The 17,378-nt window shown below is 46.7% G+C and overlaps 6 protein-coding genes across 6 annotated transcripts; 3 read left to right on the top strand and 3 right to left on the bottom strand.

The window, feature by feature from the left end:
- Positions 1-57: 57 nt before the first annotated feature.
- N7520_004951 (uncharacterized protein) lies at positions 58-1,716 on the top strand (the record flags this gene model as incomplete). Its single annotated transcript, XM_057138885.1, has 1 exon — positions 58-1,716. One exon carries the CDS (start codon positions 58-60, stop codon positions 1,714-1,716), a length of 1,659 nt encoding a protein of 552 aa, XP_056997092.1.
- Positions 1,717-4,920: 3,204 nt separating this feature from the next.
- On the bottom strand, positions 4,921-6,705 carry N7520_004952 (tannase and feruloyl esterase; the record flags this gene model as incomplete). The annotated part of the gene is made up of 4 exons (XM_057138886.1): positions 4,921-5,239; positions 5,293-6,251; positions 6,312-6,360; positions 6,416-6,705. The coding sequence occupies 4 exons, from the start codon at positions 6,703-6,705 to the stop codon at positions 4,921-4,923; spliced, it is 1,617 nt and encodes a 538-aa protein (XP_056997093.1).
- A 1,206-nt stretch (positions 6,706-7,911) lies between these two features.
- Positions 7,912-8,774, top strand: N7520_004953 (uncharacterized protein; the record flags this gene model as incomplete). Its single annotated transcript, XM_057138887.1, has 2 exons — positions 7,912-7,915; positions 7,975-8,774. The coding sequence occupies 2 exons, from the start codon at positions 7,912-7,914 to the stop codon at positions 8,772-8,774; spliced, it is 804 nt and encodes a 267-aa protein (XP_056997094.1).
- A 988-nt stretch (positions 8,775-9,762) lies between these two features.
- N7520_004954 (uncharacterized protein) lies at positions 9,763-10,200 on the bottom strand (the record flags this gene model as incomplete). Its single annotated transcript, XM_057138888.1, has 3 exons — positions 9,763-9,887; positions 9,946-10,127; positions 10,193-10,200. 3 exons carry the CDS (start codon positions 10,198-10,200, stop codon positions 9,763-9,765), a joined length of 315 nt encoding a protein of 104 aa, XP_056997095.1.
- Positions 10,201-13,821: 3,621 nt separating this feature from the next.
- N7520_004955 (uncharacterized protein) lies at positions 13,822-14,944 on the top strand (the record flags this gene model as incomplete). The annotated part of the gene is made up of 2 exons (XM_057138889.1): positions 13,822-13,854; positions 14,447-14,944. The coding sequence occupies 2 exons, from the start codon at positions 13,822-13,824 to the stop codon at positions 14,942-14,944; spliced, it is 531 nt and encodes a 176-aa protein (XP_056997096.1).
- Positions 14,945-15,893: 949 nt separating this feature from the next.
- N7520_004956 (Zn(II)2Cys6 transcription factor domain-containing protein) lies at positions 15,894-17,037 on the bottom strand (the record flags this gene model as incomplete). Its single annotated transcript, XM_057138890.1, has 3 exons — positions 15,894-16,052; positions 16,114-16,919; positions 16,998-17,037. The coding sequence occupies 3 exons, from the start codon at positions 17,035-17,037 to the stop codon at positions 15,894-15,896; spliced, it is 1,005 nt and encodes a 334-aa protein (XP_056997097.1).
- Positions 17,038-17,378: the final 341 nt, after the last annotated feature.

Here is a 17,378-nt window from a genome sequence, read left to right on the forward strand (position 1 = left end):
ATACATTTAATCATTAACATTCTAAGTACGATCTTACTTGCGTACAGTAATTTCGCGATGCAATGTTTGAACTCGCGGACACGCGCAGAGGTGGACGCGGCTCATGCCAAGCAGCACTGGTTGAACATTGGCACCCCGAGTATCCGCAACCTGTTTTTTGTTTCGAGATCGAAACTATGTCTCTGGCTCGTGCTCGGCCTAAGTTCCTTTCCTCTGCATATGATCTGGAACTCGACTGTCTTCGAAACTCAATCTACAAACGACTATCTTGCGGTCGCTGTTACTCTAGACTTCGGAAATGGCACGGAATGGACCGTCGCAGAATCCGAAGATTTATTTTGGAAGTTAGACAATGATACTGCTGCTAGGTACCGTGCCATAATCCTAGGTCTTCAAAAGAAGATGCAAGGCATTGAACTCGAACATCTGAGTGCCGATGAGTGTCAGCGGGCCTACTGCAGCAGCGTTCTCCCTAGCCGAAGCAATGTCCTCCTTATTGATTGGGAATCTTCAGCCATCCCTCCAGTCCTCGCAATATGGAGAAATCAATATGTTTTGGACAATGGAGATACATACGACTGGACAGGATGCAGCCAGTTTTCTTATCTTGGTTTCCAGCTGAACGATCCAGACTTCGGGGGAATTCTCACAAGCCCCGTTCACGAATGCTTTTCGCAAGAAACAGCAGAGGAATGCAAAGCTAGTTTGGCTCCGGTTTTTTTGATCATTGTAATCCTTTGCAATGTCATCAAGGCATGTTGCTTTATCCTCGCTCTTCGCATCACACAGAGAGACCCACCTCTATGCACACTCGGGGATGCAATACAATCATTCTTGAAAGAACCAGATGTCTATACCCAGAGACGTTGTCTGGTATCCAAAGAAGATTATGATGAACATTGGTTAGGGAAATCGCGTAAATGGGGCTCTCGTCCGACCAACATAGGAGATATTTGGAGCGGCGGCCGTGATCGATGGTTTCGATCCGTGAACAGGCTGCAATATGTCCTTTTGTCCCTCTCAGTGATCGCCATTGCAGTTACTGGCCTAATATTTATCGCCCTTAACGGAAGCATGCTAGATGTTCCCGGGTTTTCCACACCACTTGACTTTCTGGGTAAGCATAATACTGTTTTTGGCCTTGGTAGAGCGAGTATATTTGCCGTGTGCCTCCTTGCCAACATTCCACAAGTCTTGATATCCTACGTCTATCTTGGACTCAACAACATCATAACTACGATGCTTGTGATGCATGAATGGTGTGGCTATTCAGCAGGTTCTCGAAAGGCCGCAAAAGGGCTTAGAGTGACTTGGCCGATGCCTAAGTCTGAGCAACGGTCTACATATTTCCTGTCCCTTCCGTACAGATGGAGCGTTCCGATCACTCTTATTATTACTCTAATCCATTGGCTTGTGTCAGCGATGTTCTCCTTCGTCCAGCTTGATGTTCACGGCATTGATTCGGGAACTACTGTCACAGCCATCAATTATGTTCTTTTCTGGCGCGACATCTTGATCCTTGTGGTCCCGATTGGTCTTGGGGCATACGGTGTTCTCATTCTGCTTGGCTATTTCAAGAAGTTCCCTGAAGGAATGCCTTTGGCAGGATGCTGCAGTGCAAGTATTGCAGCTGCCTGCCAGCCTTCACTCTTGCATGGAAATGAATTGGGCTCAATGACGGTATTTCCTTCAGATTTGAGCAGCCGGAAGTTATAGTGGGGAGTAGTTGAAAGACCCGAAGAGATGGAAAATGGGATCGGACACGCAACATTTTCTGCTGATATCGTAACTCCACTGAAGGAAGAAAAAATGTATAATTAGAATTTGAAAAATTCAGTGATACTTTTTACTCTTATAAGTCATTATAAGGGGCGAGAAATAGGATAGGAAGAGGGGCTGGAATTTTGAATTGAACCTAAATAGAAGCTATAGTCTTTCGAGTAATCGCCATGCCAGGATTAGATTGGGCGACTTCCGCGCAGTAAAATTGCGGCTGGCGAATGCAGGACTAGTGGAGGGCTTACTCTAGTCGCTTGTTCTGCTCGCATTCTTCAAATATTTTCTGGGAGCGTGGAAATGTGCAAGCGGAAGCTGGCACTATAATTGTAAAGACTGGTCGATATACGGAAGCTAAGCTCACGCAGGTCGTCGCGTAAGCAAAATAACAGGGGCAGTGTAGAAAACATTTGAGAAACATGTTGAATTGTAAATTGTTAACAATGTGTTGAACCTGAATGGAAAGACATTGAGATGCCTGAAATACCTTTCTTGAATTACGGCACAGGCATTGAGTTGAAAAGTGACCGTAGACGTCCAGCCCTTAATATCGATATAGCTACTCGAGCTTCCCTTAATCTTTTTAATAATTCAAACCCTGAAATAATTCGAATGCCGATTCGAGACGCAGCCGGTATCAATGTCAGGGATGAGGATAAGCCTAAAATTCGATCTAGGAGCCAATACTTCGTGTGGCCTCATCTGGACCACTCACCTCCCGAGCAGGCAGTGAATGTGTGTGTGTGCAGCCCAGTCTGCGTGGTCAGACAGCCACCGTGCACTTCCCCCTTCATTGTCCATTTTACTCAGCCGAAAGCCCTTAACCTTGATCTGCCTAGTAGAACTCCATTAACTCGTTTTGTCTTTTTTTCAATTTGATCATCCACATATATCTCTATATAGTATACATGGAAGAAATTGAGGGAATAGTTGAGCAGAGGGGGATTAGCGGCATCTTAAGCGCTACACGTAATTTGCGGTACCATCATAGTTGAACTATCCATGGCGACATCCCTAGGCGTTGACTTACTGTAATACGCGAGTCAAGAGCGGGGCAACAGCAGGGCCAAGATCATGGCGTGTAATGCAGGGGGAAGGCTGACGGGTCTGAGCCACTTTACTTCTTCATTCGTTTATCTTGTTGTCAATCAGTCTTATTTTAAGCCCAATCAGCCAGAAGGCGCAGAAGCAATGATGGTAGCCAAGGGCAGCAATGCCAAGAAGAAGTTTCGGCCCCATCGCCATGCCTTTCTAGCGCTGGCATTTTTATTGGGGTGTGATCGGCCTTGGCGTAGCCTCATTGTCCACGGCCCCTTTGGGCTGTGCGGAGCTATGCGAGGCTCCGCGGAATTCTATTAATTCACCCGTCTCGCCTCTTTGTATTGTTGACAGAGCCTTTTTCTCCCTATTTCTTGGAACGGGACATCGGGAAGCCTTGGATACGGCATGAGTCGTCAGACTTATTCCCCGGTATCTTCTCACAGCAGAGATTCCTCTGAAATCGTCCATTCTCATGACCATCCGTGCTCAGAGCCTCAACCACCAAAGCATAACGCAGGGACAGAGAACAATAGATCAACGTTTAGCTACATCGTCTTGGACTATTCTGTGCATCCTCTCTACTCAGCCATGAAAGTCTAAGTCATACGTCTAAGTCATACGAGATCCCAACTCATACGACCCCCCGGGCGTACCAGCCAGATACAGCGGCCTATGCATCAAATGAGAAAAGGTATCAAAGGGCCCGTGTCATCCAGTCTGTTGTGTCGATTTTGACTATTCCCCTAACGTCGGCTATCTGTTCCGCCGCAGCGGTCGTATTCGTCCAGCACCACGGAAAAGCATACAAAATGACCATGCGGCAGCTTCTTGTTCTCGCAGATAAAGGATGGACTCATACAGGTCTATACTTCGTTTGAGGGCCGAAACGCTGGTGGGAACGCTATTGTAGCTCGCTTCTTTTAGTTGCTATTGCGCTCCATGTCATTGGAGGTCTTATCTCACCTCTTCAAGCCTTGCTTCTTTTCTCAAAGACGATCAAGGTCGTGGGAAGCCTCTCGCATATCGGGGTTGACGACATCTTTACGAGCGCAAAGAATGATACTATCGTAATGGATAGCAGCACTACAAACCCTAAGACACTAAATGATCCGGCAGGAAAAGCTATTCCAGTGCTAAGCGCAGCTTCCAGAGACAGGTACGATCAGCAGATTTGGCAGTCTACCAATACGAGCTATCCAGTTGGCCAAGCGCACTGCGACTCAGGCAAGACGTTAGCCAGTCTATCGTCTATGACCGATCCGTTTCTCAGCCCGTTTCCCATAGGATACAATACTGGAGTCCTTAGACCGTTCGCACCTCGCATAAATTCTAGCGGGGAAGTTACTTACATACAGCCCTCGGACGTTCCCTCGAATTGCTCTACGCCTAAACATGGACTCCATATTCAGTATAATAGTACCGGGTAGGGTGTAGAAGCCTGTGCTTCCGTCTATTTCAACTATACTTAGAATTTTTGGAAACCCCCATAAGAAACTATCGGAGACCGTCAGGACTTCACCAAGGTACTCTATATCAACGTGACTCTGGAATGTGACAATGAATTTACTAGAATACCACCGAGTGAAGCAAGGGAGTGTTGTTATGGCACGACACTTCTGAAAATCACAGGACGCACGATTGCGGGCTGGTTCGAGTTACCCAAATACTCGAATTGCGGGTGCGCCAGGTCCGCTACAGGTGAAAGATCCAATAGAACTAGATCGCGGATCTTTACAGCAGACGTGCGTCTTCTATCCACTTTACCTTTCGGTTAATCACTGACTGGCTATAGCGGAGGCTCCTTAAAGCGTGACCTCGACCACTCATTCCTGATTAAAAACCCAGAGGCGCTGCGAAACAACTTATTCATATATGACCCAGAATTCATTTGAATGTTTATATGACTATGTGATGGATATGTGAAAGTTTAAATATCATCATAATATCCAAGATTGAAAGTGTACAAACATTTTTGAACACCTATGTATATATTAATCAAGTAGAAGTATAAGAGAACTCACTTCTCACATGAATTGATGCTCCCGCGCCACCTACCAACCCGAGTGACTTGCCCTCGCACCCTCCTTTCCAATTTTCCTTCCACTAGAATAGAGGTTTGCACTTCCAACTTTCCGCCTTGTTGACATCACCGGTGCCATCATATTGAGCTTCATTGGGGTAAATACAAATTGGACGTTGTCGGTACACTTTGTCCTGGAGGGTATCATTGTGCCATTTAGTGGCGATGATCTCGTTGGGTGCAGTGCCATTCTCAACCCACGCCATTAGAGAAAGCAGTGCGTCGTGACGGGAGTCGCAGAAGCCGGGGACACTGTGAGCGCTAGTAGAAATACTACCGGCTTGGTTGGGACCCGCAAAGTACCATGGCGCCTCCATATTAGCGGGAGTGCTTTGGCAATGCCTAGATAGTGAGGTTAGTTCGGACTTGTGGTTCTACAGGATTTAGGGACTCACTGCATTCCGGGGACCAAGAAAAACCGATAGAAGTCGCTGACATCAATACCTCTCGGAATCAGTGTTCGCAGCACCTGATCATGGAAATAAATACTACTGCCTGGTGCAATAAGACCATCGGATAATCCATGGTAGTGCAGGAGCTTACCGCCCTTCCTTTGGAAAGGAGAGAGATTAAAGTTGTCGGCCGTTGCGTTTCCAGGGTTCATTCGCTCGGAGATCAAAACGCTCTCATAGTCAAACGTTTCTGATGCAGATTTACCCAGGCCCAAGAAGTATTGAATGTAATTTGTTCCAAGGGCAACAGGGGTACCGTTATTGACGAGGACGCTCCACTGCGCTTCGCTACCGTGTAGCAGATGCGGGAAGATAAATGTCTGATTTGTCTCAACCCAGTCATTGTAAATGAGGTAGAGAGTATCAAGTTGGTCGCCAGATAAACAGCTATCTGCTGCTCGGTTTGTAGTATTGCAAAGCAGGGTCTCAAGCCTCAAGTTGCAACGCCAAGGGTCCTGAATAATGCGGTCAACGACTCCATCTTGTGGGTCGCACTGCCTGAGCACCTCATCGCCGATGACTGAGAACATGGACTCAGGAATATGGTGGGCTGAATTGACAGGAGCGTTATAAGTTCCCACTTTGCCGTTCCAAAGTTGCAATCGGTTGGTCCACCACGCCGGGGCACCAGCAAGGACACCGTCAAAATCATCCGGAAACTCCTCAGCCTCCTTGAGTCCCTGTCGCCCGCCGGTGGAGCAGCCACTATAGTAGTTAAACCGAGGCTTGGTTCCGTAATAGGCTTTTGTCAATTGTTTGGCAACAACAATTGATCCATGCATCGCACGCCAACCCCAGTCAGTAACCGACTCAGGGTTGGTGGCCCAGGAGCCATCGTCACTTGTACTGTTATGGCCAGTGTCAGTTGACATAGCTGCAAAACCGTAGCCTACACCGGCTGCCTATATTACAGTGAATGGTCAGTCAAAGATAGCGTTGCCAGGAAAGAAAATCGAGTATACCATATCGATCCAGTTGATACCTCCCGTAAAGCCCCCATTGCCTACAGTACTGAAAAGCTGTGAGTGATGATACAAAGTATCGTGAATGTCAGTTTGCGACTCACAGGAAACGATGATTCCAAGAAGAAGGCAAGAATAGGCCGAAGCTGAAGGCAGAGGTGGGACTAGAGGTGACATTGACCTGCACTGCGCAAAGCTGTCTCAGTTGTGTCGGGGATTCTGGGTACCCAATATCACTAGAGGGGACGTGGAATGTGCCGTTCGACTCGACTGGGTAAGCGAATGTGATGCTTGCGTTGGCTGGAAGGTGCTTGGAGAACGCCTCGGGATGGCATTCAAAGGCTTTAACAGACCTCAGGAGCAAAGAGAGTCCGCATATGATAAATATTTTCATGGTAGAGAAGAATGTAGGTGGATGTGAAACGACCAACACTCAACTGAGGGGCAACTGGTGTTTATCTAAGATGAGATTCGTTTCTCTTTCGGAGATAAATCACACGGCATTTACATGAACCTCTCTAGCTGTGGGTCTCTTCCCAGTTGCCACCGTACACCGTAGATCACAATAACCGAAGAAAGAGAAAGGAAGGCCGAGAAGACAGGAAAAGAGATGATCAAGACCCATTCCCGCCCCAAATATCGGCTACATACACATGTACCCGCATTTCAAATACATGACTGCAAATTTGTGCATTAAGGGCTCGATTGAGATGTCCTGCGATAATTACACATAAGTTGTGGCGTACTGAATGTCGCTTTTTTCGGTTAAGGAGTGACGATCTTCAACGGAAACCCGGGCTAGCGCACCCGGATCACGGATTGAGCTTATCCGGCTCGCGAAACATGGAACAGTCAATTAAAGCCAAATTGAATTACCGCATTGTGGGTCTCGGCATATCTTAGTCTCTTTCCCCCCATGAAATTCCGCATGTATTTATGGAGCCAGACTTAAGAGCCGGTGGGGTGGAAACTTATTTGGGGTCCAGTAGACCAGGAGTCTATTTGTCATGCAACCCGTACTATCGCTTCTTCAACTTCTCCAGTCTACCTCGCCGTTTCAATGATTTTGGGATAGCTTTCAAATACCAAGCTGGCTGGGAGTCGGATCTGGGGAGAAGAAGCAGCTCCACTGCTGCTAAAACGCCCTGGTCCCGAACGCGCTTGCAGTTTCCCGATTTGGTAGATTTTTGCTGATCGTACCTTGCTTACCAGAATTGGAATAGAGGTGCTCTGGTCATTGGTTTCATTTTACGAGCGGTCCGCCGTAGATCTGCCGACATCCTGCCTCATTCCACGCAGCCCTGACCTGATCTATCGAACAAATCGCAGACCGATGGTGGTCTATGTCGGCATTGGTGCTTCGCTTCTTGCAAATGCCCTTTCCATTCAGAAAAAATGACTCGAAAATTTACTCAGACCATCATGAATCCAAATTCTTGAAAATGAATAGAATATCTGATAGGCTTTCTACTTTTTAATCTTGTCTCCGCTATCGATATCCTCTGTCCCTCCTACGATTGTGGTCGCCCATGGTGTGCAACATGCCTCTCCACACAGATTCACGATGCTCCCGGGATCGGCTTTGACCTGACCCCCTCATATGGGTGAGCGATTGATATTTCCTGTCAACGTTCTGACTCATCTAATATTTGAAAAAGCACAGCCTCAGTACACTACTACAATGGAACCGTCGTTGAAGTAGCCCATGTCCGGGGAAATCCCGAATACCTCGAGCTTATGAAGCGACTTGCACGAGATTCCAGGCTATCGTACGGTAGAACCAAGAAGTCTCGTTATGAAACCATTCTTTCCCACTTCTCTCTGTCTGATACGACTGCATGGGGCGCTTGGTGGCGTTGGCTTAACAAGAAACTCGGTTCCCCGATCAAAGCGCACAACGATGTTGAAATCATCAGCGAGTTACTCCAAGTACTCCAAATCTCTACCCAAGTATCTCAAGCGCTTGATAGAGTTGCAGTTACAACTCCTGATCTCAGCTCCATCAGTTCAATAATCAACGCTGCACTCGAGGACTTGGATCTGCGCACATGGGTAGGCGACAGTGACTTTTACCCCAGGAGCTTGGCGGAGGCCAATGCTGTCTTTGCAGCCAACGGATATGGTCTATGCATAAGCTATCAGGATCTGTGGGATTGCGAACTAGGTTTTTGCCCACCGTCCTTTTCCCAAGTTTTTACTATCTTCTACAGTCGGCATCTTCTGTACACCAGCATCATGATAAGTGGGCAGGCTTTAGCTCGATGGACTTATGATGACGCACAACTTCTGAATTTTGATCTGGGGCTAGATAACCTTCTCCAGACAAAAGGGTCCCAGGACTCACTATGGCCCCGCCTCCGTTCGCAAATTATTGGTCCTTCCTCGAACTTACTCGCGTTCTATTACACACATTTTTCTGGCCGGGGAGAGTGTAACCCACCCACTCTTTCTAGCTACTTTTAAAGATGCCATGGCTGAGATTTGGCCTACATGGCCTGGGAATCTTCAAACGATTATCCCGGATCATGCAGGTCCTGCTGTCGTCTCCAAAATCATGAATCCAACATTCGCCGCCTCTCGAGGTGCAGCACTACATGCCCGAAGGCGACAAGAAGTGCAGGCTGACTGTACTGAACGTTCTACATGTGAAGCGATAAGGAATGAAGAGCGAGTCCATCTTTCATTGAAAGAGGATCTACGTTAAATCAAATGACACATCTTATTTTCTAAAGCCCTTTACTGTCCTGTTCCATCTATCTTTTGCATCAAAAGGCCAGAACTACAAATTGATACAATTCAATACAGCGCAGGCTTTGTTGGATACGAAAAAAAAAAAAAAACAATTCCAGCCTGTGGAGACAAAATGAATCAGGAGTTTTAAAGACGGCACACACACTTACATTCGAACCTCGGCCCAACATAGGGAAATTCTCGCTTGGTATGTTCTATTCGAAGGCCATCCGACGATTGCCTATCGATGTTATAATATCATATCACTTCCAACAAAGCACTTTAAGACCCTGAATCAACAACGGAAGGCACTCGGCAATGTATGTCAATCGTAATTCATAGAAGCCAAGGCTCCGGTGGCCCCACTTCATAAGTACACCCATCCACGCCTGTGGGGGCGGATGAGAACGCCGGGGATCCAGGGACCAAGGGGATCACGACGGAATCCGTTATCTTACCGAGTGGCGGGACTTCCCGAATTGCGAGATTGCTTGATTATACTGTATGGCCTGTGGTGGGGTGTGGCCCAGCTTCGATAGCTGGACTGGTGCTTTCTTGCTGCCGGGCATTAATGTTTCATGGATTTTTTGGTTCCCCTATTGGTCATTATAGCATCGTCTCGGAATGAATAAATTCCGCCGAGGGTTTTAATTAGGTATTTGGCTCGGCTAGACCAAAAAGTGTGTAGCATGGCAATAATCTTAGCACAAGCCATCAGCCATCAGCCATCAGTTACAACAAGGCCCTGACCGGCATCTTCCGCGGCGCTGGCGGTCTTAGGCGGCAACGAATTTGGGACAATTTTAATGGCTAATTCTTCCATTACCTCCAGAAAGTCTTTGGCGTCTGACCGTGTGTTGGTAGGTATTAGCTGCCAGTTGCAAGAAAGAGAGGAAGAGCGTACCATTTCGAGTAGAAAATTTGAGGGTATGCTCCCCGCGACTGGTCATCGGCGGATTGTAGTCTTTGGCCAACATTAAAATGATAAGTTTTAGATCGCGTACGACGACGGTCCGATTGTCGACAAGTTTCAGCCAGCCGCGTTTGTGAAGGTAATGTGTTACGAACGCGGTCCATACGGGAGTTCTGTAGCCGCGCAAGGGTTAGCTCGATGCCATGTGAAAAAAAGATCAATTTTAGGTATTTCTGACCGGTCCATTATTCCTTTGTGAACCGTAGCCTGTATTCGGACAGCACCTGACATCTCGTCGCGGTATACGCGTAGCGCGTGTGGGTAGCCGTCGTCGATTATCAAACTGGAGAAGTCAGTTTATTCCACCTGTGAAGGAATGGGAGGCATCAGTAAGACCCACCCGCCAAATAACTCCTGTTAAATACATCTGGCGATTGACCGACAAGAATCACAGTTGAGCGCACGATTCGTGAAAATCAGCCCTAGACCTGAAGAGGCAGACTATCTCTGCCACCACTTTTATTTCACAGACGATAGAAGGATTGCTCTCACGGGGATGAGGAACATTTTCTGCCTGTTCCTCTCCTGTCTGCGAATACGCAGGATGAGTGGTTCTCTTAATCTTAGGCGTGAAGTCGCCAGTGGTTGGAGCGACCCTCGACTAAGAATTGTGTTCCACTCGGAGAGCTATAAACGGTCCATATCATATATGTAGTAGCATGGATCGAATCTCTGAGTATAGAATGTTCGCGACTACCGCAAAGAACCACACCAGCTATAAGCGAGCTTGTGCGCCTCTAAAATCAGCATTAAAAACCAACCTCCAGCAGGTCATCAAGTTCGAATTCCACCTCTCGCCCTTAAGCCTCCAGGTTCAGACACCCGGGCGCACTCTGCTCGATAATGCGCATCTATAGGTCCCGATTACCGTAGCCTTCGGAAAGGAACCTGTTACTCTATCGGGTTAACTCTAAAAGCTTAATAATAGGAAGGACCATGCCTAAACTATTTCTACTAATAGAGAATTCTTGTTAGAAGATAAAAGGCGCGCTAGAATTATAGGTAAGAGAATATATGGCTTATTATACTAACCCTAGTCCCTAATATTACTAATTCCGAGACCTGCTGACCTAGTATCTAGCTAAAGGACATTATCTAGCCTATATTCTAGGGTCGATAGAGGGTAGAGGCGCGGACTTAGCCATTAGAGCTAAACTTAGCTAGGGTCATCCGCCCTATCGCCAGCCCCTACTCATCGATCATATACCATATATAGTCCGGCCTGTCGGTGAACACCACCGTGCCGTGTCGGGTTATCGAGAGGGCGTAGAAATCAGCTAGGGTGAGATATAGCTCAGAGAGGAACTCGCTAAGCGTAATAGGCGTGGTAGGGCTAAGGAACTCTAGAATATGGTAACGCGGCACGTCGCCCGCCCCCGCTAGGTTGAAAGGATACGGCCTAGTCTATTTATCTCAGTAAATATATAGTAGAATCAGGAACTTTATAAGGTAGATATATAGTTCTAGGGATAAGTCTACCGGCCTATAGATACTAGACATAGGAATTACTTATCGGTTCGCGGGGCTAGCTATAAGAGTACCGAGGCCGGGCAGTCAACAGCTGGGGCGCATTATAGGACATAATTATAGTAAGACTAAACTAATTAAATTTCAATTTTGAGTTAATAAAGCGGGAGATATAAGACGAATATAAAGTAAAGAGAGCACTTAGAAAACCATCAAAAATGGCTGTACAGACCTCGCGGAAATCCTGACTAGCGGTGGCCTATTTCTCGATCAGGGCGCGCCGTTAACGCAGCCCATCTTCCGGGTTTGAGGCTGGCTGGTACTCTTCCTGCAGTGATTTAATCCTCAATGCCACATGTGATTATACAAGTGCACTTAAAGGACTCCCTACCCGTACGAATAGCAGCCATCCCTTTGCCTCTTCTGGGAGCTCAGCTCGGGATAAATCCGTTAGATGTAGGTGGATCTCGGGAATGGCTGCCGGCCAAAACGCTTGCGATGTCAGGTGCGACATTTTTGAGTTTAATTTGTGTTTGTGGAGGGAGTTGACTGCCAGAAATCAGATTGATAAGAGTCAGGTGGGAACTTCTTCCCAGTCCACATAAAAATGATGAAAAAGGCTTCGTAAGCTTTTGCGGTGAGATATATTGACGAACTTGTCCGAGATAAGTCAGTCGCCTTATGAATACCGCTCACGGGCAAGCCAATTACACTAAGGCGACGGACTCCTTTCTCCCAGGGTCCAGGCTAGTGCAAGTACAGTGGCGTTCCACAAGTATTTAACCTTCGGTACTTCAGCCCCCTGGGACCCACTTTGAGTATTTCCAGGCACAAATCGCAGAAATATATTCAAATTCAATAGCTAGTATGCCAACCATCATATTTAACAACATCAGTAAGATGACGAGGTATCACTTGCATGTCATGGAAGTTAGAAATTTCAATCTAGGAAGCGGTCTCAGAATTAAAGCAATACTAGCGTGTTTCGGACATAAGTTTATAGATTAATTTGAAAGAACAGAGGTAAAACTGATTTCGAAAACACTGTACACTCATTTTACGTTCGGCGATATTAGTTGCGATCAAGAGAAATTCACTCAAAGCGATAGTGAGCGGCAAGCTAGATATATAACTACGGATTTGCGGGGTTCTGTCGATGAAAAGTATTTAGAAATCCTGGAATTGATGGAAGAGTCGAAACAGGAAATGTCGCTTCCGCATTGTTGCCTAGAAAGGAGAGGAAAGGTGACACCCATTACCGTAAACAATAATGACACTGATGTTCAACTGAAAAAATTGATGTCGGGGGCCAACGGGTTTTTACAAAGAAGATGAGTCGCTCATTTTGCCTGCTACTTTGACCACGAGTCAAATGACTGATGCTGCTGACTGTAGAGAATCGTACGATCAACAAGATAAGAGCAAATATGACACAGAATAAAGAGATAGCACATGATAAGCTAGATAGTTAGAGATAATAAGAGATAATGACATATAATAATCGCAGAAATGGACTTACAACAGCCGAAATAATGGAGTCAAAGGAATCAAAGGAATAAATCGTTGCTGACGAGATGAAAGCCACGCGGCTCAGGTGGTCCCGTGACACGAGTGCTGAGTCACCGCAAACATCCACTTGAGGACTACTAATCGATATGTGGCCTGTTGTCCATTTTCAGCCTCAGAGAGTGGGGTGAGAGATCAAGAAGATATGCTCGTCAAAGCATGTTTCCCTGGACTTACTCTGGGGTTGAAGGAGTATTTTGAGGCATGGAGATTTGGTTATTTTTGAAGTTTGGTGTTGTTTTTTGAGTCTCATCGTTGGCAATGCCGGGACGGCCGCAAGTCGGGCAAACACCACAATTCAAGCAAACACCAGACTTCGGAGACTCGCTCTGAGGATTTTCTCCAATTCTTTGTAGTGTTCCAAATACCGGTTGTATCATTACCGACCCTGTGTACATCATGACGAGGAATGTGGGTATGGCGATGATAAGAATAGTCTGGAACGGAGCATCATCTATGCATTTACTCAAGTATGCGAGAAAGGCATCGGGAAAGGACTTCATACTGGTGATTGTTTTGAATGCTGGGAACTTTGCGTGGGTAATGAGTTTTGAGGAAAAACAAGAACTCTCCTGCTAAAATCTATAAGCTTGACATGCCTCGTGATACTCTACTGAGTAAACACTAGCGGTCCCAGGTTAATGCTTCTGCCTAGTCAGACCCGTTGTTATTTTATCTTGTGCGAATTACCAATAATAAGCTAATCTACTACTAGTGGACATCAATTGCCGCCTCAAAGTGCCCGCTATCTTCGGCCCCACGTCGTGCCTTACCATGCTCCGAACCCTCGTTCTCCACCTCCCTACGGTACTTACTTTCAAAATTTTTTACTCTCAGCAATCATTAGATCTTACTGTCGCAGGGCGAGGTACACGTGTTGTGACTGCCCACCATATCAACAGAGTAGCTATACTTCAAAAAATAGTTATATGAATTGATAAGCATTTTCCAGCCTTATGGGGTAGCACCAAGCTTTTCTAGGATGTTGAGCCGGGCTCGGCAATTCCACTTGCGGAAATTTGGAATAACCAATGGATAAATCCCGCTAGTTATGCAACGACATAATTTTCGATAGTATGATTATCCCCGGTCCCTGACCCGATCAAAAATTGAACACATTTAGTAAGAAGTTCGAGGAGTCGATGGTGCCGACTCCCGGGTTGCTGTGTCAGAAATTCTCAACTTATCAACTTCGCTCGCTCTACTTTGTAAGAAACGCAATTGACGCAGCCAAGCTCATTGTTGCTTTTTTTTTGGACTCTTCTACCTGAATTCAAGAAGCGGGAGCTACTTGAAATATTCAGTTAAATGTTCATTCGAAGCTATGGAGAACAATTGTGAAAGCAAAGACATCCCGTTGATGAGATCCAAAATTCCTAATTACATCCTAAATGCGTAGGGAAAATTGAGTCCTTTCGACGCGGATTGTCTGTTCTCGAGTTATGACGCTGATACTCGTGCCTGGCTCATTTCCCTTGACCCAGCCTCGGCCACTACCGACGAGGGAAAGGCAGTCATAGTTACTGAAGCGGCCTATCCTAAGAAGTTCGACGCGAATGACTTAGATATGGTTGAAGATGTCGAGTTTATGTTGGCTCAGGTTGCCGGCAATACTACTTCTCTCGGAGAGCGTACCGGCTCTAGCACCTTTTCTGCGAGCTCACGCCACGTTGTGTATGGAGCGCTTGCGCGGCCTTTCTTTCATGCATTAGTGGAAAAAGCTGTAGCTTTGACCTTTGATGGACGAGGCTCCTCGCAGCAAGTGTGTGTCCCGTGGAAGGAGTCACTGCTGTATAAGCTGGTCTATTTACAAGGTGCGGGCAGCCTTCTTCTCTACTACCTGGAAATCGTGCAACTCCGAGGTCGAAACGTAAGACATTGTGAGCGCCTCTTGTGAAGGTCACGACAGCTCCTCTCAGGGTGGCGACGTATGCCTCAGTAACAGAGCCACTCATTGTGGCTGATATCCTTTCATGAGGCCTCGATCCAACGTCTGTGCTTGGGTGAAGCTGTTGGCGACAAAAGCACCGAGGCAGGAAGAAATACAATGTACTACGGAAAAAGAACGAGAGAGTACACAGAAGATACTGTATTGACTAATAACAATATGTTGAAATTAATTCTTAGATATATATTGTTTATCTATTTATAACGGTGATCTAGGAATTTAGTTAACCCTTTTTACTCTTGTTGAAATAGGCTACTATTTATTTCTATGTCGCAGCTCATGGGGGGAGATTATTGGATTGCCTGAAGTGGAGAAAAAGGGATCCCTGGAGAGGGAAAGGAATTATAGTCCCAGTTGGTCGGGATGCCCCGTCTGCCATCTAAACCATTGCTGTGGCTAGCGTAAGCATAAACCCCATTGTATCAGCCTCTGCATTCCAGGAATCCATCTTATGAATGATGCTCGGGTCACTGTTCGCCTTTTGAGCCTCCATCAAGTCACCAAAATACGTAAGCTGCATCCCTGGAATAGTTGTCTGTGTTGCGCTGTACTCCGCTTCCCAGCCTTTATTAGTTCGGCATTCCCACAGGGATCGGCCACCCGGCAAGGGAAGACAATGATATTCTTCCGACGTGTCGCAAGGGATACCAGTTTTGGTGGATATGACCTGTCCGATCAGGAACCAGATGCATGCGACCCTAATGATTGCTTTTGTCAGGGCAATAAACGAATCCATCACACATAATCCACGTACCTGCGCCGAGACTCGGCAAATATCCAGTCAGACCAGCCCCGGCTAGGGTGTGTTTGCTCTGGAAGACTAAATGGGCCTTGACAAAGCGCGCGAAAGCGACCGCAGAGAGTCTGATTATTTCCTGTTAGCCCCATATTCGTCGCCCTATTTATAGGAATAGAAAAGGAAACCCACTGCGAAGGTCAGTAGCATATTAAGGTCACGCTCGCTATGATATGCCGCGTCGTCGACCACGCGCATGATAATGTAAATAATGTAACATTGTATTGAGGCAAGCAAATCATCCGGCCCAAATGATTCAGACTGAATGATTTCCATCAGATTAAGTAGTTCCATATAAGGAAAAGCGCAAACTTAGGCTTACCTGGTCCATTAGTCGTCGCTGCTCAGTCCTAATAGCGTTCCAAACAAAGGCTCTTGTATCGGGTGTTCTGGAGGCGAACATCTGTGCAATACTCATGCAGTTACCAATAGGCTCGGGTAATGTCTTTCGCACTTCAGGCTCATCTCCACGGTGCCAGTTAGGATGAATGAAGGGAGGGAAAACCGCTCTGCGGATCATCATTTGCGGAAAAGCTCGCAGGATTTGAATCAGATGAGTGGCGTGTCGCTGTGCAATGGGATCATCAATAGGTAGCCTCGTAAGAAACCCCGCATCGGCCAAGGGTGAGACCTTTGGCGGCGCAGAAAGTGCAGTAAGCAGCTCCGGTGGATCCATGCCCCAACTTTGCAAGCCGAATGTGAAGTCAGGAGTGTTTGCCACTATCGGTGCAGAAGCTTGTGTGGTCCTGGGAACAGCGAGACTTGAATCCATTAAAAGAAAGTCTGTAGAATTCGACTGCCCATCCCAGATCATATTATCTGCCAACTGGTCGAGATTTGCCATCAGGCTGACTGTATTGCCGTCATCTAGATTAGTGCTAACTGAGGTTGGTGTTCGTGTTTCCATGAGAGGGGTCTCATCAGCGCCGTTTTGCTTAGGCAGTTGCCGCCGACCGGGTCGCTGTTCATATACACATTCGATGCCGCGTCGTAGACATCGAGTGCAAGATGGATGAGTGCTGGTGCATTTTGTCTTGGCAGCGCTGCAGGCGCGACACGACAGAGTTCGCGCGCGAGGCCGGTCTGTTGTCTGACGGCAATATTCCAGGTGCCGGTTTCTGGACGACACTAAAGAAGTATTAGCTGTGTCACTCCTCAGGACGCTCAGCAGTATCAGTTTGAGACCTGTCAAAAGTATTCACTTACGTTGTTTAAAGGGCTTCGAGCAGAGGGTACATGCGTACATGGCAGCTAGTTAATAGTAATGGAATAAATAGAACAGGAATTTATGGCTGATCGGCTAGATCAATACTTTAGAGCTGAGAGCCTCAGAACGTGGAACATTTGAACCATTAAGAAGGGAGGTAGCAGTCCAAAACGCTGACGTGAGGGAACAAATGTCCATTAGTAATGGGACGGCGAAACTGGCCGATGCTAGTATCGGCCAGTTTCGCCGTAAAACAAAGAACAAAAGTCCAAGAATGGAAACAATCCAGGACAAAAAAAATCAATAATATGCTTGAAAAGAAAGATCTTCAATGGAGAATATATTGCTCAATGCCTTTAGTATTAAAATGCGAATAACCC

The sequence above is a fragment of the Penicillium odoratum genome (assembly GCF_028828045.1).
Source record: "Penicillium odoratum strain IBT 22623 chromosome Unknown utg000004l_segment0_segment0, whole genome shotgun sequence".
Classification (NCBI taxonomy): domain Eukaryota; kingdom Fungi; phylum Ascomycota; class Eurotiomycetes; order Eurotiales; family Aspergillaceae; genus Penicillium; species Penicillium odoratum.